The sequence below is a fragment of the Muscardinus avellanarius genome (assembly GCF_963383645.1).
Source record: "Muscardinus avellanarius genome assembly, chromosome: 16".
Taxonomy (NCBI): Eukaryota; Metazoa; Chordata; class Mammalia; order Rodentia; family Gliridae; genus Muscardinus; species Muscardinus avellanarius.
The window spans coordinates 36132243-36152826 of NC_137802.1; the positions used below are offsets into that span (position 1 = coordinate 36132243).

The 20584-nt window shown below is 39.2% G+C and overlaps 1 protein-coding gene across 2 annotated transcripts in view; it reads right to left on the bottom strand.

Moving 5' to 3' along the window:
• The window catches only part of DHX40 (DEAH-box helicase 40), a gene marked incomplete at both ends in the record, with an annotated part of 63110 nt that overhangs the window by 34298 nt on the left and 8228 nt on the right, over positions 1 to 20584 (bottom strand). For both annotated transcript variants that reach the window (XM_080714227.1, XM_080714226.1), the window contains 4 exons: positions 6387 to 6518; positions 7778 to 7844; positions 8060 to 8287; positions 16241 to 16360. In XM_080714227.1, coding sequence (XP_080570353.1) covers positions 6387 to 6518; positions 7778 to 7844; positions 8060 to 8287; positions 16241 to 16360 — 547 coding nt within the window. The remainder of the gene's footprint in view (positions 1 to 6386; positions 6519 to 7777; positions 7845 to 8059; positions 8288 to 16240; positions 16361 to 20584) is intronic.

Below are 20584 nucleotides of genomic sequence, written 5' to 3' on the forward strand. Positions count from 1 at the left end.
GACTACCAAAAAATAAAGTACTGAGAGAAGACTACTGAACATTCTTAATGGAATAGTGCTTCTAAGGAAGAGGTATATGATATACATTAAGGGAACCTGAACCTTCTTTATTGGTTTTCTTGTCCCAAATACCCTTAAAAAACAGCCCAAAGAAGAATATATTTGTGGAGGTATATGTAAATAAAGAGACGACAATCCATTAAAAAAATTATGAGAGGAAAAAAGGTGATCGTGGTGCAGAACAATGTGGTATAACATTGCTCAGCTCAAACACTGCCCTCCCAAAAGTAATCTGAATGAGCCAAAAATAACTTGAAGATTCTCACTAAATCTGAAAATTTCTCACCACCTGAAAATCACTCTTGACACAGAAAGGCTTGAGATAATAAGCGACATACCTGAGAAAGATAAAGGAACTAGAAAGAAACTAAAAACCATGAAGACAAAGACAATCCAACCTAAGACTAATTGGTGACCCTGAAATAGAGACACACTCTCTATTGGGACATAGCTACATTCAATGATATAACTTAACAAAATTTCTTAAAATAAAAGACTGAATCTGCAGATCAAAAGAGCACATGAGAAATATTCTTCATCTGTCTGTGCTGGTGTTAGGCACACATACACTGTTAAAACTCAATAAATGTACACTTAAAGCAATCATTTTATTTTATGGTACTGAAGAATTAACTCAGGAGAATTCTACTGAGCTACACCCCCAGCCCTGTTTTATTTGATTTTTTTTTTTTTTTTTTTTTGGTGGTACTGGGGATGGAACCCAGAGGCATTCTACCTCCAGGCTACACTCCCAGACCTATTTTATATTTTATTTGGAAACAGTCTCTAAAGCCAGCTGAAGCTGGCTTCGAATCTGCGGCTGACTTTGAACCTGCACGATCCTCCTGTCTCAGCCTCCCAAGCGCGGGGATTACAAGCGTGTGCCACCACGCCCAGCTTTTTTTTGAAACAAGGTCTCATCAAATAGGTTGAAGAGACTCTCACTACTTGCTGCGGCTTTCTTGAACTTGTGATTCTCCTGTCTCAGCCTACCAAATACCAGGATTACAAATATTTGTCACCACACCTGGCTTTAAAACAATCATTTTATTATATATAAATTATCTCAATAAACTTAATTTTCAAAATAAGCACATCAAATTCCAGAAAATTTTAATATAAAACACTCACAGCCAGGTGTGATGGTACACATCTGTAATCCCTGTTCTTGGGAGGCTGAGATAGGAAGATTGCAGGTCGAGGACAGCCTCAAAAAGTAGTGAGACTCTCTTCAATCTAAAGAAACCCTGTTTCCAAATAAAAAATAAAATCAGTCTGGGAGTGTAGTTCAGAGGTACAAAGCCTCTGGGTTCAATCCCCAGTGCCACAAAAAATATAAATAAATAAATAAAACACTCACAATTAAAAATATCCTAATAAAAACTACTGAAATTTAAGGATAAAAGAAATTTTTAGGCAATAAAAAATCAGGCTGGCCTAAGACTTCTTCACAGTAACATTCAATACTGATAGATAAACTCAACAATGCCTATCAAGTTCTAAGAAAAAAAATGGTGACTCAAGAACATAAAACTTTGCCAAGATGTAGTTTTAAGTAAAAAGGCAAAAGCCACACATTTTCAAACATAAAGCAAAATGAAAAAGGAAAAATACAGCACTCATGAGCCCTTCTGTTAAAAAAAATGTTAACAAAATCTAGCCAATCTAAAACACTAAAAGTAAGCCATGTGTCCCAGTGCTTGTAATCCCAGCACTTGGGAGGCTAAGACAGAGGATTGCACAGGTTCGAAGCCAGCCCCAGCTACTTAGTGAGGCTATCAGCAGCTTAGTGAGACCCTGTTTCCAAATAAAAATATAAAAATAGGTCTGGGAGTGTAGCCCAGAAGTAAAAAGCCCCTGGATTCCATCCCCAGTACCAAAAAATATATTAAAAAATAAAATAAAATGAAAGACTAAAAGTGATTATGTCTTAATCTTTCAAATTAGGAAATCAAAATATAAGATTTCTAGTCAAATGTAATCTATAAAGAAGAGAGCAAACCTGGCATGGTGGTATATAACAGTAATTCCAGTATTTCAGAGGCTAAGACAAGAGGATCTCAGGTTCAAGGCAAGGCCCACTTTTGCAACTTAGTGAGGTCCTCAACAATTTAGTGAGACCTTGTTTCAAAATAAAGAATAAAAAATAGAGCTGGGGGTGTAGCTCAGAAATAGAATGCCCCTGGGTTCAATCATAGTCCTGCAAAAAAAAAAAAAAAAGTAATATATGACTGAGGATATAGCTCAGAGGTATAACACCCTGGGTTCAATTCCCACTACCACACACACAAAAAGAAACAGTAATTTTAATTTACTAATAGTTTTTATCTTTTTAGTCCTTAAAAAGTAATATTTTTATACTTTTATAATATTATCATGTGGTAAAGATTACTTAAAAAAAAAAAAAAAAAAAGAATCGGTAGCCCAAGACCAGAGGATCACAGTTTGAGGACAGTCTCGGCTATTTAGTAAGGCCCTTTGCATCTCAGTAAGACCCCATTTCAAAAAAAAATTTTAAAAAGACTAAAATATAGGGCTGGAGGTGTACCTTGGAGGTACAAATGCCCTTGGGTTCTATCACCAGTACTGCAAAACAAAACAAAAAAAAAGAAGCAACGAATATTTTAACACCACTTAAAAGGCATTTCTATAGTTTATCTACCAACATATCCTTCTGTATATGCATACAGTTGTATATGATATCTACATATCCTTCTGTCTATGTATACACACAAAAACATATGTTTTTCCTGCATTAAAGACTTATGAATGGAAAAATATGAGTAATTTCTTTACCTTTACCATTGTAATTTTGTATACTCCTTCAAGTGTTTGTAATAAAATAGTACCATTTTTTTCCTCAACTCAGTAATTTTTCTTAAAACTGCAGCAAATGAGCTGGGTGTGGTGGTGTATGCTTGCAATCCCAGCATTTGGGAGGCTGAGACAGGAGGATCGCAGTTCGAGGACAGCCTCAGCTACTTAGGCCCTTTGCAACTCAGTGAGACCCTGTTTCAAAATTAATAATAAAAAAGTAGGGCTGGGTGTGTAGCTCAGAAGGTAGAATGCCCCTGGGGTTCTACCCCCAGTACCACAAAAATAAATAAATAAATAAATAAAAATAAAAATAAAAATAAAAAAAGAACAAAAAAGTAGGGCTGGGGATATAGTAGCTTGATGGTAGAATGACCCTGGGGAATCTCCCAGTATTGTTAAAAAAAAAAAGTAGAAAAATGCAAAAGTATTCATTTCCCAGTGTGCAGGCCTCACTAAACTAAGCAGCTAAGGCTGGTGGTGAACCTGCGATCCTCCTGTCTCAGCCTCCCCAAGTACTGGGATTATAAGCATGTGCCACCATGCCTACCTAGAGGACAACATTTCAAAAAGGATACTAATGCTCATATCACAAAATCAAAATATAAAAAAATAGGAAGTTACTAGTAACCTTTAGTAGTATAAAACTCAGATTTCAGAAGTTAAAAAAAGAGACAGCAGCAGACACAGAATATAATTTTCAATGTGGCGGTAAGAAGAATGATATTATTTAGTTTATATAGAAAATATGTATATTTAATGGTTAATAGCAAAGCACCATCATGAGTTTTGAATGTATTTGTTATAAATTCAGTCATGAAAGCCAGACATGGTGATGCACATTTATAATCCCAGTACTTGGGAGGCTGAGAAAGGAGAATCCCGGTTCGCAGACAGCCTCAGCAACTTGTGAGGCCCTTCACAACTTAGCGAGACCCTGTTTCAAAATAAAGAGTAGCCTGGTGTAGTGGCGCACACTTGTAATCCCAGCATTCAGGAGGCTGAGATAGGAGGATCATCGCAGTTTGTGAACAGCCTCAGCTACTTAGTGAGGCCTTTGTGTGTGTGTGTGTGTGTGTGCGTGTGTGTGTGTGTGCGTGTGATACTGGGGTTCCTGGAAGCCCTTCTACCTCCGGGCTATATTCCTAGACCTATTTTATACTTTTTTATTTTTGGAAACAGGGTCTCTTAAGCCAGCGAGGCTGGCTTCGAACCAGCACGATCCTCCTGTCTCTGCCTCCCAAGCGCGGGAATTACAAGCGTGTGCCACCATGCTCGCTTAGTGAGGCCTTTTGCAACTCAGTGAGACACTGTTTCAAAATAAAGAATAAAAAAACAGGGCTAGGTGTGTCACTTGGAAGTAGAGTGCCCCTGGGTTCTATCCCCAGTACCAAAAAAAAAAAAAAAAAAGAAAGAATAAACAAAAAATAGGGCTAGGGATATACCTCAGAGGTGGAATGTCCCTGGGTTCAATCTCCAGTATTTCAAAAATAAATAAATAAATAAATAAATAAATAAATAAATAAATAAATAATAAATAAATATGAAAAAAGAAAAAGAAAAAAGAAAAACAAGAACCAAATTATTCCCCAAATAGCATGTGGTCTATAGTTCTTAACTGACACATACATTTCAAAACATTTTTTAATATAAGAATAAGAAGTGTCTACTCAAGCCGGGAGTGATGGTACAAGCCTGTACAATCCCAGTACTTGGGAGACTGAGAAAGGAAGATCATTGGTCCGTGAACCCATAGTGAGACCCTCATTGGCTTAGACTCGGTTCTAAAATAAAAATTTTAAAAAGCCTGAGTTCAATCCCAAGTACAAAAAAACAAAAAATTGTGGACTCAACAAAAATGATAAAATAACGTAAAATATAAAACCATTTAAACCTAAATGTGGCACACACCTTTAATCCCAGTACTTGGAAGGCTGAGACAAGAGGATCACAGGTTCAAAGCCAGCTTCTACAATTTAAGCAAGGCTCTCAGCAACCTAGTGAGACCATTTCCAAATAAAAAATAAAATTGGGCTGAGGGTATATAGCTTGAAGGTAGAGCGATTCTGGGTTCAATCCCCAGTACCAAAAAAAAAAAAAAAAAGGGAAAACAATTAGTTTTAGATATACCTGGGTAAATAGGTTTGATTTACAGTACTATCAAAAAATTATAGTCCTCATTTTAGGCTTATTTTTGTGAAACTGGGGATGGAACTCAGAGGCATTCTATCTCCGAATTATACTTTTAGCAGTATTTTTTATTTTGAAACAGGTCTCACTAAGTTGCTGAGAACCTTACTAAGTAGCTGAGGCTGGCCACGAACCTGCAACCCTCCTGCCTCAGCCTCCCAAGTATTGGGATTACAAGCCTACGCCAACACACCCGGCCTCATTTTTTTTTCTAATGGTACTGGGGGTTGAGCCCAGGAACATTTTACCCTTGAGCTATACCTTATTTTTTATTTTAAAACAGGGTCTCACTAGGTTGATGAGTCTCACTACTTGCTGAGGCTGTCCTTGAACTTGTGATCCTCCTGTTTCAGCCCCCCAAGTACTGAGATTATAAGTGAGTGCCAATATACATAACTAAAATCCTCATTCTGTTTTTTGTTTTTTTGGTACTGGGGATGGAACCCAAGGGCATTCTACCTCCAAGCTACACTTCCAGCCCTATTTTTTTTATTCTTTATTTTGAAACAGGGTCTGAGTTGCAAAGGGCCTCACTAAGTAGCCGAGGCTGTCCTCAAACTGCAATCCTCCTGTCTCAGCCTCCCAAATGCTGGGATTACAAATGTGTGCCACCATGCTCAGTTAACAGTCCTCATTTTGAAGAGTCCCCACCAGTATTTTTGTTCTGGTAGAAGACGTTTCCCACCCTTAAAAATAGTAAGTAGAGGCCAGGCGTGGTGGTGCATGCTTGTAATCCCAGAGCTTGGGAGGCTGAGACAGGAGGATTACACAGGTTCAAAGACAGCCTCGGCTACTTAGTGATGCTCTCAGCAATTTAGTGAGACCCTGTTTCCAAATAAAGTATAAAATAGGTCTGGAAGTATAGCCCAGAGGTAGAAAAGCCCCTGGATTCCACCCCCAGTACCACCAAAAAAAAAAAAAGTAAGGAAAATACCCAAGGCTCTTGTAAAAGTTATTGTGAGCCCAGCATGGTGGTGTACAACTATAATAACTTAGTGAGACTCTCAGCAACTTAACAAAACCCTGTTTCCAAATAAAATAAGGCTCAGGGTGTAGCTCAGAGGTAGAATGTCCCTGGGTTCCATTCCCAGGACCACACACACAAAAAAAATTGAAGTGAAAAGACTTCAAGCAAAAAAAACCACTTCTTTCAAGACATGAAAATTCCCTTAATGTCTGTTTCATGTTCTGAGTGTTAATTACAAATGTGAGGTCAGTTTGTGAAATTTATTGACCTAAATACTTAAAATTGGAATCTTTTTCTGCATATAGGTGATAATTCAATAAAACCAGTCATATTTTCTATCCTACTGAGGAATTACCTGTTGTCATAGATCCATAACATGGCAATATCAACAAGCCATCGAGAGTGGTATCTTGAACATCATAATCATAATCAACAGACTCTGCCATTTGAAAAAGTAATTCGCAACTTTTTTCAATTTCAAACTGCCCTGAAATGGGATGGAAGATTCACTTTAGAAATTGAACAGCAAAATTAATTTAAGGATTAAAATAAGTCTAGGCTAAAATCAATCTGCCTCAGTTTTTTTTAATCTCTCATTTGATCTAAAGGAGATACACATATAACATGTACCAAATCTCAATAATAATATTCAAAGTAGAAGAAGCCAATCTCCAAGGAATTGGAAAAAAAAATTTTTTTTTGTAGTACTGGGGATTGAAACCAGGGGCACTCTACCTCTGAGCTACACCCCCAGCCCTATTTTTTATTCTTTATTTTGAAACAGGGTCTCATTAAGTTGTGGAGGGCCTCACTAAGTAGCTGAGGCTGTCCGCAAACTGTGATCCTCCTGTCTCAGCCTCTCAATTACTGGGATTACAAGCGTGTGCCACCACGCCCAGCTAAGAATTGAAATTTCTAAAGAATAAAATAGTTATCTTCACAGAATTTAAAGAAGACTCAATAAATTGTTCCCATCGAAGAAGTAATCCAGAAGATAATGACTTTAGTTATAGTTCAAAACACTTATAAACTCCCAGAAGGCAAAGAGATTGTTAGAACGCCTCACTTTTGACTTTAGTACTGGCAAAGTAGGAGACAGGCAATGAAATGACTCATTCCTGTTAGTCAGATGCTGCTACTTGAAGTTACACTACCGTGAGATTTAACAGTTTTATTTTTTACCTTCAAAAAATGCCACAGGCTTGTCTACGTACACTGATTCCACACCTATGTACTGCTATCACACAGTACCATTCCTTCCACTCAGAACAAAGGAGCTTGTGAGATTTCCTTTGAAATAACAGAATTAATCACTCAGACCCAGGACTACTTAAGTCAGGTTATAGCTACATGTAAAACAGACCAAAATAATATTTTACTCCTTAACTTCTTCCTAACTAAAGGGTGTGCCTTACATATGTTTACTAATGAACCTGACATTTTATATATCTTTTATTTAAAACTACTTAGATAAAGAAAAATATATAGGGCAGCAGTTAAAAGCTCAGATATCCCAAAAGAGAGCACTCCACTCTGGTGCTATAAATAGTAGACATAAGCTCTGCACAGAAGCATGTGCCTATAGTTCTAGCTACTCAGGAGGCTGAGGCAGGAGGATCACTTCAGCCCAGGAGTTTAAGGGTATTAAACTATATAGCTATATAGTGAGACCCTGTCTCCCCAAAATGAACAACAACAAACAACCATGAATAGTAGACATTTTAGAACCTGGTATGGAATGCTTACCAGTCAGAAATACCAAGATGTCTCCAGCCATTTCATTCAAATGGATATCCATGGTCACTTTCACAATCTAAAGCAAGAAACACAACCATAATACACCAATGGAAATATAGTCATTCCCCTACCACCACCTCCCCTTGTTCCACAGAAAAAGTAAATGTGGTTCTCAACAGTCCTAGGACCCATGAGGACTGTCATTAAAATACTAGAAAACAAATGTACTATAAAACTACCCAATTATAATAACAGATATAAAAGATCTAAAAGAAGAATGTCAAGTAATACCGCTTGAATATATGCAGTATTTTCTCTGTCTCGTGGGCCAATTAAATTGCAGAATTTCTCTCTGACTGGATAAAGTCTTCCAGGTATATCAAATATTGGACAATTTCCAAAGAATGCAGAAAGCTTGGCTAATTCCATTGTTGCTGACATTACTACCACCTTTAAATGCTCCTTCCTGTTAGGAGACTTCTCCTGAAACAGCTTCTTCAATAAACCAAATAAGATATCCTGAAAGAAAAGTAAAGTCCAGTAAGTCACAAGGTGCCTCTACCAGCCAACCTAATTTAAAAATACTGCTATAATGCCGGGCGTGGTGGCGCACGCTTGTAATCCCCGCACTTGGGAGGCGGAGACAGGAGGATCGCGCAAGGTTCGAAGCCAGCTGCGCTGGCTTAGGAGACCCTGTTTCTAAATAAAAATATAAAAAATAAGTCTGGGAGCGTAGCCTGGAGGTAGAAGGGCTTCCAGGAACCCCAGTACCAAATAAATAAACAAACAAACAAAGAAAGAAACAAACTGCTATAATAACCAAGAAATTTTTTTTTTTTTTTTTTTTTTTTTTTTTTTTTTAACAATTTTTTTTATTGAACATAAATAGTATACATTTACACTATATTTGGTGCCCTCTCCCCCCGCCCCCGTTTTCTCCCCCCCCCCACCAATGGTTGGCCAGGTTAACCATGTCTTATTCATAATTTTACACATGTTCAGGTGAAGATGCTCCTTAATCAAGATCGGCCTTTCTCCTCTCCTATCTTTCCATTAAAACTTAGCTAGTATTTCCCCTCTAATATCTGGGGTCCTACTGGTATCCTTTGTGTTTTCTAGTTTGGGCATATTAGAGGAAACATGTGTATCTTCTCCTTCTGTGCTTGGCTGATCTCACTTAACATGATGCTTTCCAGGGCTTTCCATCTTCTTGCAAATGATAAAATTTTGTTCTTCTTTATGGCTGAATAGAATTCCATTGTGTGTATTTCCCACAGTTTTGCTATCCATTCATCTGTTGATGGTGATCTGGGTTGGATCCATATTTTGGCTATTACAAATTGTGCTGCTATGAACATAGGTATGCATATGTTGCTGTATTTCTCTGAATTCAACCCTTTTGGAAAGATACCCAGGAGTGGTATAGCTGGATCATATGGTGGATCTATTCCCACCTTTCTTAGGAATCTCCACACAGATCTCCATAGTGGCTGAACTAGTTTGCACTCCCACCAACAGTGTAAAAGAGTTCCTCTTTCCCCACATCCTCGCCAGCATTTGTTGTTGTTTGATTTCTTTATGCTTGCTACTCTCACTGGGGTTAGATGGAATCTCAGTGTAGTTTTGATTTGCATCTCCCTGATGGCCAGTGATGAAGAACATCTTTTCATGTATCTATTAGCCCTTTGTATCTCTTCTTTTGTGAAGTGTCTATTTAGTTCATTTGCCCATTTCTTGATTGGGTTGTTTGTTTTGTTGGTGTAGAGCCTTTTGAGCTCTTTGTATACTCTGGATATTAGCCCCCTATCAGAATGGTGGCTGGTAAAGATCCTTTCCCATTCTGTAGGCTTCCTCTTTAGGTTATTGATAGTTTCCTTTGATGAGAAGAAACTTTTTAGTTTAATGTTATCCCACTTGTTTATTCTTGCTTTAATTTCCTGAGCTTTGGAGGTTTTGTTGAGAAAGTTACTGCCTGTGCCAATATGTTGTAGTGTTGAACCTATGTTCTCCTCTACTAACTTCACCGTCTCAGGTCTAATTTCTAAGTCTTTGATCCATCTTGAGTTGATTCCTGTGTTAGGTGAGATATAGGGGTTTAGATTCATCTTTTTACAAATGGCTAGCCAGTTCTCCCAGCACCACTTGTTGAAAAGGCTGTCTTTTCTCCAGCGTATGTGTTTGGCCCCTTTGTCAAAGATTAATTGACTAAAGATGTGTGGGTTTGTTTCTGTATCTTCTATTCTAATCCACTGGTCAGTATATCTGTTTTTGTGCCAGTACCATGCTGTTTTTACTACTATTGCTCTATAGTATAGTTTGAAGTCTGGGATTGTAATGCCTCCTGCGTGTTTCTTGTTATTGAGAATTGCTTTGGCTATTCTAGGTCTTTTCTTTCTCCATATGAAGTTCATGATTGATTTTTCTAGGTCTCTGAAGAATGTCACTGGTATTTTAATGGGAATTGCATTGAACCTATAGATCAGTTTTGGCAGAATGGCCATTTTGATGATATTTATTCTGCCTATCCATGAGCACGGGAGATCTTTCCATCTTCCAAGGTCTTCTTCTATTTCTTTCTTTAATGTTTTATAGTTTTTGTTGTAGAGGTCTTTTACATCTTGGGTTAGGTTTATTCCTAGGTATTTTATTGGTTTTGAGGTTATAGTGAATGGAATTGTTGTTTTTGTTTCCTTCATTGTGGATTCGTTGTTGGCATAAAGAAAGGCCACTGATTTCTTTAGGTTGATTTTGTAACCTGCGACTTTGCCGAATTTGTCGATCAGCTCCAGAAGTCTTTTGGTTGAGTTCTTTGGGTCTTCCAGGTAAAGGATCATGTCATCTGCGAATAAGGATAATTTCACTTCCTCTCTTCCTATGTGGATTCCTTTGATTTCCTTCTCTTGTCTGATTGCTGCAGCAAGAGTCTCAAGGACTATATTGAAAAGGAGAGGTGAAAGTGGGCATCCTTGTCTTGTTCCTGACTGTAGCGGAAATTCTTGCAGTTTTTCCCCATTCAATATAATGTTGGCTTTGGGTTTGCAGTATATTGCCTTGATGATGTTGAAGTACTTTCCTTCTATCCCAATTTTTTGCAGTGTTTTTAACATAAATGGGTGTTGGATTTTGTCGAATGCTTTTTCAGCATCTATTGCTATGATGATGTGGTTTTTGTTCTTGGTTCTATTTATGTGGTGAATAACATGTATTGATTTGCGTATGTTGAACCAGCCTTGTTTTTCTGGGATGAAACCGACTTGGTCGTGATGAATTATTCTCTTGATATAGTTTTGAATGCGTATAGCTAGTATTTTGTTTAGAATTTTTGCATCTATGTTCATTAAGGATATTGGTCTGTAGTTTTCCTTTCTTGAGGTATCTTTATTTGGTTTGGGGATTAATGTGATACTGGCCTCATAGAAGGAATTTGGAAGAGTTCCATCTCTTTCAATTTCCCGGAACGTGTTATGAAGTATTGGTATTAGTTGTTCACTGAAGGTTTTGTAGAATTCAGCTGGGAACCCATCTGGGCCTGGGCTTTTCTTTGGTGGAAGAATTTTTATTGCCGTTTCTATTTCTTTGGTTGTTATTGGTTGGTTTAGGCTTGCTATGTCCTCTTGGTTGAGTGTAGGAAGGTTAACTGTGTTTAGAAATCTGTCAATTTCATCCAGGTTTTCAAATCTATTGGAGTATAAATTTTTAAAGTAGTTTCTGATAATGTTTTGAATTTCTTCACTATCAGTGGTGATATCTCCTTTTTCATTTCTAATTTTGGTAATTTGAGTTGATTCTCTTTTTCTTTTGGTTAGGTTGGCCAGGGGTTTATCAATTCTATTAATCTTTTCAAAGAACCAACTTTTTGTTTTATTGATTCTTTGAATTGTTTTTTTGTTCTCTATTTCATTTATTTCTGCTCTAATTTTGATGATTTCTCGTCTTCTGCTGGCTTTGGGAATGGATTGTTGCAGAATTTCTAGATCCTTGAGTTGTTTCATTAGGTTCTTTACTTGGTGGTTCTCCATCCTTTTTATGTGGGCACTCAATGCGATAAACTTTCCTCTTAGTACTGCCTTCATGGTGTCCCATAGGTTTTGGTGGGTTGTGTCTCTGTTTTCGTTTGTTTCCATAAATTTCTTTATTTCTTCCCTAATTTCTGCTCTTACCCATTCGTCATTTAGTAGTGTATCATTCATTCTCCATGAATTTGAATACTTTCTTTCGAGTTTCCTGTTGTTGATTTCTACTTTTATTCCATTGTGGTCTGAAAAGATGCATGGGATTATATTACATTTTTTGAATTTGCTGGTATTTTCTTTGTGTCCCAGGATGTGATCTATTTTGGAGAAGGTTCCATGGGCTGCTGAGAAGAAAGTGTATTCTGTAGTTCCTGGTTGAAATACTCTGAAAACGTCTATTAGGTCCATTTGGTTTATGGTTTCCTTTAGTTCTAAAGCATCTTTACTCATCTTTTGCCTCGAAGATCGATCCAGTGGTGTGAGAGGCGTATTAAAGTCTCCCAGAATTATTGTATTTGGGTCTACTTGGGATCTTATGTCCAGAAGGGTTTGTTTTACGAATGTGGTTGCACCCACATTTGGGGCATAAATATTTACTATCATTATATCTTCTTGGTGTATTGTTCCTTTTAATAAAAGGAAGTGCCCTGATTTGTCTCTTTTGATGTGTTTTATTTTAAAGTCTGTTTTGTTGGATATCAGGGTTGCTACCCCTGCTCTTTTTCGGTCACTGGTGGCATGGTATATCTTTTTCCATCCTTTCACCTTCAACCTGTGAATGTCTTTGGCTGTGAGGTGAGTTTCTTGCAGACAGCATATGTTTGGATTATGTTTCCTAATCCACATTGCCAGTCTATGTCTTTTGATTGGTGAGTTAAGTCCTTTGACATTAAGTGATATTATTGAAATATGCTTTTTGTTTTCTGCCATTTTGTGTTCTGTCTACTCTTGGGTGTTGTGATCTTTCTTCTTTACTTAAATGGCCCACTTATTAACTTCCTCTCTTCTCTGATTCTGGAGTCTGCTTCTTTTTTCTTCCTTATGATTTATTTCTTTAAGAATTTTCTCTAGTGTTGGCTTTGAATTCATGAATTTTTTGAGATTCTGTTTATCCTGAAAGACTTTGACTTCCCCATTGATCTTGAATAGTAGTTTTGCTGGATAGATTAATTTGGGCTGGAAGTTATGTTCTTCCAGGGTCTGAATCACGTCGTACCAGTCTCTCCTAGCATTCCTGACCTGGGTTGTATAGTCTGGGGTGATTCTTATTGTTTTGCCTCTATATGTCACCTGTCCTTTTGTTCTCACTGCTTTTAAGATTCCTTCCTTGGCCTCTATGCTGGTCAATTTGGTTATTATGTGGCGTGGAGTGGTTTTTCTTTGGTCCTGTCTCAGTGGAGTTCTGTATGCCTCCTGTACTTGAAGATTCAAGTCTCTTTCCATATTTGGAAAATTCTCTGAGATTATTTCCTTGAAGATATTACATATGCCCTTGGTCTGTACCTCTATCCCTTCCTCAATGCCTATTATCCGTAAATTAGGGCGCTTCATATTATCCCATAATTGCTGGATGTTTAGGTTTTGTTGCTGTAAAGATTTCTGTATATCGCTGACTGTGTTTTCGGTTTGGGATGTACTGTCTTCTAATATTGATATTCTGTTTTCCATTTCATCTAATCTTCCAGAGTTTCTTTCTATTGCTGTCTTCATTTCACTTATTGCCTCTTTCATTTCATTCCAGACCTCTTTCTGATTCTTTTTTAGTGTTTCTATTTCATCTTTAACCTCCTCTATACTTGTTTTAAAACCTTTCATCATATTGAACAACAAGATTCTGAACTCCCCTTCTTGCATTTCTAGTAGGTCAGTATTCGTGATTTCTGCTGTCTCTTCATAACTCCTGGTTCTCATATTTATAGTGTTCTCTGTCCTGTTTTTCTGATTTCTACCCATCGTTCGTGAGTAATGTGTTTAGTCAAATCTTAATATTAGGAGTTTAGGAGTATCGGCCAGTCAGCTGAGCCTTTCCAGTGTTGAAAGTGGGTGATGTGGGAGGAGCTGGGGTGATGGGTAAAGGAGTCAGATTAGGTGGAGGATATGTTAGGTTGAGAAGGACTTTAAGTATGATAAAGTAATAACTTGCTATGAATGAGAGAGAGTTAACTACTAGGACTCTTGTTGTTAGTAGAGTAGTTATGGATATAAAAAATACTTTGAGTTTTAAACCATGAGGTATATTATGGGGAAAAGTTTTGGGGGGGAAATGTATGTAGGTTAGTGTGGGAAGGTTTGTAAATAGGGATGCTGTTAGGAGCAGACAGACATAAAAAAAAACAAAACAAAAAAAAAGAATCCCCTCAAGATACCAAGACTATTATGTAATCCAAGAAAAAGGAAGGTAAACCAATCAAAGGAGGAGAATGAAAGAAAAGGAAGGAAAAGGGAAGAGAGAGGAAAAAGGAAGAGGAATAAAATAAAAGGAACTAGCAGCCGTGTGAAATAAAAAAATAAGGCAAACTATCCAATGTATATATATATAAAACAACAAGTTAAAGTAAGAGAAGTTTGGATTAAAAGAAGAAAAAAAAAAAAAAAAAAAGAAAAAAAAGAAATCAGCAATAACCATACTAAAACAAAAGCACTTTAAAAGCAAAAGAAAACATAACATCCACATTAAAAGTAAAACAAACAGTCCTCCTTATTTACGCATATGGGGTCAGGTCCATATAATATGTGCGTATCTGATTGCTTGGTAGCTTTCAGGATACCGTCCAATGTCTCTTAGTTTTCTTTGTACTCTATTTTTATCTTCTTAAGTCACTCTAGGTGTTTGGACACCTTTTTCTCCTTTAGCTGCTTTAGGTTTATGTGTCCGGGTGTCTGGTTTCACTGTTATTTGATTCTGTACAGTTCACAGATTCTGCGAAATTCTAACCTGTGGTCAGCACATCTGCACTCACCACCCTCGCCTCCAGCCTGTGCTTCCCTACAGCAGGGGTGGAGAGTGACTAAAGTGTAATTGGAACTTCCCCCTGAGGTCCTGAGCAGATTTTGTGGCCCGATGGATTTTCTTGTGTCTCTGGAAATTCCAGCTGGGCTAGCCGGTGTGGTCCCAAGATGTGCCCTGGGCAAATGAATGCTGGTTCCTGGGTGGCCACACTTACTGCCAGAGCTCTGCCTATTCCAAGAGTGCAGGCTGGATGCGCTGTTAATACTGGACCCTAGTGAGAGTGGGTGCAGCTGTCTATTGCTGCTGGTATGTTCTTCCAAGGTGTATTGAGCTGTGTTCTCACTTAGAACTAAGCATCTGGCTACCAGGAGGTTGGGAATACCCCGCGGTGGGCCAGGGGTGCAGGGTAGGTGCTCAAGGGTCCAGTGTGCGGTGTCCAGCAATGGTCTCTGCGTCCCGCGGGACGTAGAGGCTGGGGGTGCCCCAAGGAGATTTCCGGGTCTCCCAGTGCTTTTGCAGCCTGGAGGGTAGGCTCTGGCAAGGTGGCAGGGGTTAGCCACAGAAGCAGGCTCCAATTTAGGAGGGCAGTGTACAGGCACTGATTACTAGTAGGGGACAGGCAGGATGCGCGAGGAGAGTGCTCTGAGGCTTGAGCCCGTGGTGGGGGGTTGAGACTGCGACTGCGCACACGCTAGGACCCCAGTTACTAGGGCGCCCTCAGGTACCTGTCTTGGTGCAGGAATCCGTGTGAGTCTCTGTGCCGATGTGATCCGGTCGCTGGTGGGCAGACAGAGTTCTGGTGGGTGCTGCTCGCTGCTTAGGATGCGGTCCTAAGTCCGTTTTTATTCCCGGATTATCTTGCCGTGGAAATATCGGGCAGGCAGCTCCTTGGACAGCTGCCAAAGCAGCCCGCGGCTCAGCGTTCTGGTCCGCGGTCAGATTGTATCTGCAGCAGGTCCCGTGTCCGATCTTTGTTCTTCTTGTTCAAGTTCAGGGTTCCGCCGAGGTACCAGGATGTGTTTTGGTTCCTGGTATGTATTTGTTTTGTTGATTTAGACACTGCTTTCTCAGTATTTAAACTTTATTTACTTCAGCTACTGAGAGGTGCTGTGTCCCTCAGTCGCCATTTTGGAAAAAAAAATAACCAAGAAATTTTGAAGAAGCGGGGCGTGGTGGTGCACGCTTGTCATCCCAGCATTTGGGAGGCTGAGACAGGAGGATCCTGGTTCATGACCAGCCTCAGCCACTTAGTGAGGTCCTTTGCAACTCAGTGAGACCCTGTTTCAAAATAAAGAATTAAAAATAGGGCTTAGGATGTAGCTTGGAGGTAGAATGCCCCTGGGTTCCATCCCCAGTACCAGAAAAACAACAACAACAAGAAATTTCTATTTTGATACATTAAAGTGTAAATAGGAGACAATTCTCTATACAGTAAACAGTTACCCCCCAGTTACAAAAGTAAACTACTTGTAAACACACACACACACACACACACACTAAAATACTTACTGTAGTTAGAGTCCTCTCATGGGCTTCATCCAAAATAATGACACTAAATTTGGTAAGATTTGGATCTCCTAGAATATGTTTCAGTAAACATCCGTCGGTCATGTATTTGATTGCTGTTTCCTAATGTTCAAATAGCAGAGCATATCATCTTAAAGCATTAGAAAATTTAGCACTACTTTCTCAACTACATTTTCCCCAAAATGCAGACATTAAGAGATCAAATTAATCTGACTAAATGAAAGAGCACAGAAAATAGTCCAAAAATAGCCAGGCATGGTGGTGCATACTTGTAATTCCAGTATTTGGGAGGCTGAGACAGTATTGCAGATTTGTGGCCAGCCAGCCTAAGCTACTTAGTGAGGCCCTCTGCAATTTAGTGAGACTCTGTTTCAAAATAAAGAATAAAGAGACGGGCAGGCTTGGTGGCACAGTAATCCCAGCGCTTGGGAGGCTGAGACAGTAGGATCCCACAGGTTCAAAGCCAGCCTCAGCTACTTAGTGAGGCTCTCAGCAACTTAGTGAGACCCTGTTTCCAAATAAAATTATAAAAAAAAACAGGTCTGGTAGTAGAGCCTGGAGTTAGAAAAGCCCCTGGGTTCTACCCTCAGTACCACAAAAAAAAAAAAAAAGAAAAAAAGAAAAGAAAAAGAAAGATAGGGCTGGGGTATATCTTGGGGGTAGAATGCCCCTTGGTTCAATCCCCAGTACCACTAAATAAATAAATAAATAAATATCCAAGAAAGATAGTATATTACAGCCGGGCGTGGTGGCGCAGGCTTGTAATCCCCGCACTTGGGAGGCAGAGACAGGAGGATCATGCAGGTTCAAAGCTAGCTGCTCTGGCTTAAGAGACACTGTTTCCAAATAAAACAGTATAAAAATAGGTCTGGGAGTGTAGCCCAGAGGTAGAAGGGTTTCCAGGAACCCCAGTACCACCAAAAAAAAAAAAAAGATAGTATATTAAAAAACATATGATCTGTACAGATAAGGAACTAAGGGGGGGGGTGTTCTGGATAAAGCAAAAGAAGTCAGTGGAGAGCAGCAAGACACTGCAATGGCTTCAGGTGAGCCTGGTATGGGAAACAAGGAAACTGAATTCATCTCTTCCCTTACCACTATTTTAGAGAATTCAGAGGAAAAGGTAGAGAAAATGGTAAAATAAAAATTTAAAAAGTGTCACTTGCATAGCATTAAAACAAGTTAAGAATAAGGTTCAGAAACTAGCAATAATAGCAGTAATCTCCATAAAAAAGAAAAGGAAGAAAAAAATATCAGGAGTGACCACTACAAAAGAAAAAAATTATAATTTAGAGAAAGTCATTCTGCAGCACTTTTATTTATTTATTTTTTTGCGGGTCTGGGATGTAACCCAGGGGCATTCAACCTCTGAGCTACACCTCCTGCCCTATTTTTTTATTCTTTATTTTGAAACTGGGTCTCATTGAGTTGCAGAGGGCCTCACTAAGTAGCTGAGGCTGTCCATGAACCACGATCCTCCAGTCTCAGCCTCCCGAATGTGGGGATTACAAGCGTGCGTTACCACGCCCAGCTTCTGCAGCACATTTGATGGTCATTCCTATTAGAAACCATATGTTGCTGAGCGTGGTGGCGCACGCTTGTAATCCCTGTGCTTGGGAGGCTGAGACAGGAGGATCGCGCTGGTTCAAAGCCAGCCGTGCTGGCTTAAGAGACCCTGTTTCCAAATAAAACAGTATAAAAATAGGTCTGGGAGTGTAGCCCAGAGGTAGAAGGGTTTCCAGGAACCCCAGTACCACTACCACCCCCCCCAAAAAAAAATCCATGCTTGTAATCCCAGTATTTGGGAGGCTAAGAAAGGAGGATAACACAGGTTCAAAGCCAGCCTCAGATACTTAGTGAGGCTCTCAGCAACTTAGTGAAACCCTGTTTCCAAATAAAATATAAAACAGAGTCAGGTTTGGTGGTGCATGCTTGTAATCCCAGTACTTGGGAGGCTGAGACAAGAGGATAGCAGGTTTGTGGCCAGCCTCAGCTACTTGGTGAGGCCCTCCGCAACTCAGTGAGACTGTTTCAAAATAAAGAATAAAAAGATAGGGGGTGTAGCTCAGAGTTAGACTGCCCCTAGGTTCAGTCCCCAGTACCGCAAAAAAAAAAAAAAAAAAAAAAAAAAGAAAAAGAAAAAGAAAAAAATAGCCGGGCGTGGTGGCGCACGTTTGTAATCCCCATGCTTGGGAGGCGGAGACAGGAGGATCGCGCTGGTTCGGAGTCAGCAGAGCTGGCTTAAGAGACCCTGTTCCCCCCACCCCCCCAAAAAAAGCAAAATAGGTCTGGAAGTGTAGCCTGGAGGTGGAAGGGCTTCCAGGAACCCGAGTACCACCAAAAAAACAAAACAAACAAACAACAACAAAAAAAGAGGTCAGGGGTAGAAGGCCCCTGGATTACATCTCCAGTACCAATAAATTAATGAATGAATTAATTAATTAACTAATCCTGAGGGAATGAAAATTGTACTCCCTAATTACTAAAAAGAACACAAGTTAACCGGGCGTGGTGGCGCACGCTTGTAATCTCAGCATTCTGGAGGCTAAGACCAGAGGATCGAGGTTTGCAGATAGCCTCAGCTACTTAGGCCCTCTGCAACTCAGTGAGACCCTGTTTCAAAATAAAGAATAAAAAATAGGGCAGGGGGTATAGCTCGGAGGTAGAATGTCCCTGAGGTTACATCCCTGGACCCACAAAAAAAGAAAAGAAAACAAGTTGAACTTGCTGGTGCTGTGCACATAGAAGATAATAAATACTCGCTAATGGGGCTGGGGTTATAGCTCAGTAGTAGAGCCCTTGCTTTGCCTAGCATGCTCAATCCAATTTGGCAAGGTCCCAGGTTTAACCCCGAATACCACAAAAATTAAAAAATAAGAAACCAAAAAATTTGCTGACCTTGTTAAAGTTGTCAGTTTCCACTTCAAACTTCAAAATACATACAACATTGGAAGAACTTTGAAAACATGCTACGTGAAATAAGCAAGAAACAAAGTACAAAATGTTGTGTGATTCCACTTATATGAGATACCTAGACTAGGCAAATTTGTAGGGACGAGTCTAGATGTTACAGGGGTTGCTGGGTAGAGATGGGAGAGTTTAATGTTTGAGATGATGAACTGAAAATAGTTAATGGTGATCATTACACAATGTTGTGAGCACTTAATGTCACTGAATTGTTCATCTAAAGATACTTAAAGCTGGATGTGGTGGTACATGCTTGTAATCCCAGCATTTGGGAGGCTGAGACAGGAGGATTGCAGTTTGCAGACAACCTCAGATACTCAGTGAGGCCCTTTGCAACTCAATGAGACCTGTTTCCGAATAAAGAATAAAAAATAGGGCTGGGGTGTAGCTTGGAGGTAGAATTTCTCTGGGTTCCATCCCCAGAACTGCAAAAATAAACAAACAAACAATAAAAAAATAAATAAGCAAACAAACTTAAAAGAGTGCCCTTTAACTCAGTGAGATCCTATTTCAAAATGATGATTAAAAAATAGGAAAAATCGGGTGTGGTGTTACACGCTTGTAATCTCAGCATTTGGGAGGCTAAGACAGGAGGATCACAGTTTGCAGACACTCTCAGCCTTTGAAACTCAGTGCGACCTTGCTTCAAAATAAAAAATAGGACTAGGGGATGTAGCTTGGAGGCAGAATGCCCCAGGGTTCTATCCCCAGCACTGCAAAAAAAATTAAAATAAAAACAAAAATAAAAAATAAATAAAGATAAGTATAATGGTAAATTTCGCAGGGCCTAGTAGTGCTCATTTGTAATCCCAATATTTGGGAGGCTGAGACAGAGGATCACATGTTCACAGCCAGCCTCAGCTACTTAGTGAAGCCCTCTACAACTTAGTGAGACCCTGTTTCAAAATAAAGAATAAAAAATAGGAACTGGGCATGGTGGCCCAAGACATAATCCTAGTACTTGGGAAGCTGAGACAGAAGAACTGCATGTTCGCAGACAACTTCAGGTACTTAGTGAGGTCATCTGCAACTTAGTGTGACCTTGTTTCAAAATAAAGAATAAAAAAAATAGGGCTGGGGATGTTCAAAATGTTGCATGATTCCACTTATATGAGGTGCCTAGTCTAGACAAATTTGTAGGGAGGAGTCTAGAGGTTACAGGGGTTGAGTGGGGTAGAGATGGGTTCCATCGCAAGGACTGAAATAATAATAATAATAATAATAATAATAATAATAATAATAGGTCTGGGCTGTAGGGATTGAGGATAGAATGCCCCTGAGTTAAATCCCCAATACCAAAAAAAGGTAAATTTTGTTATGTGCACTTTACTTCAATAAACATTTTGTGAGTATGGGGAG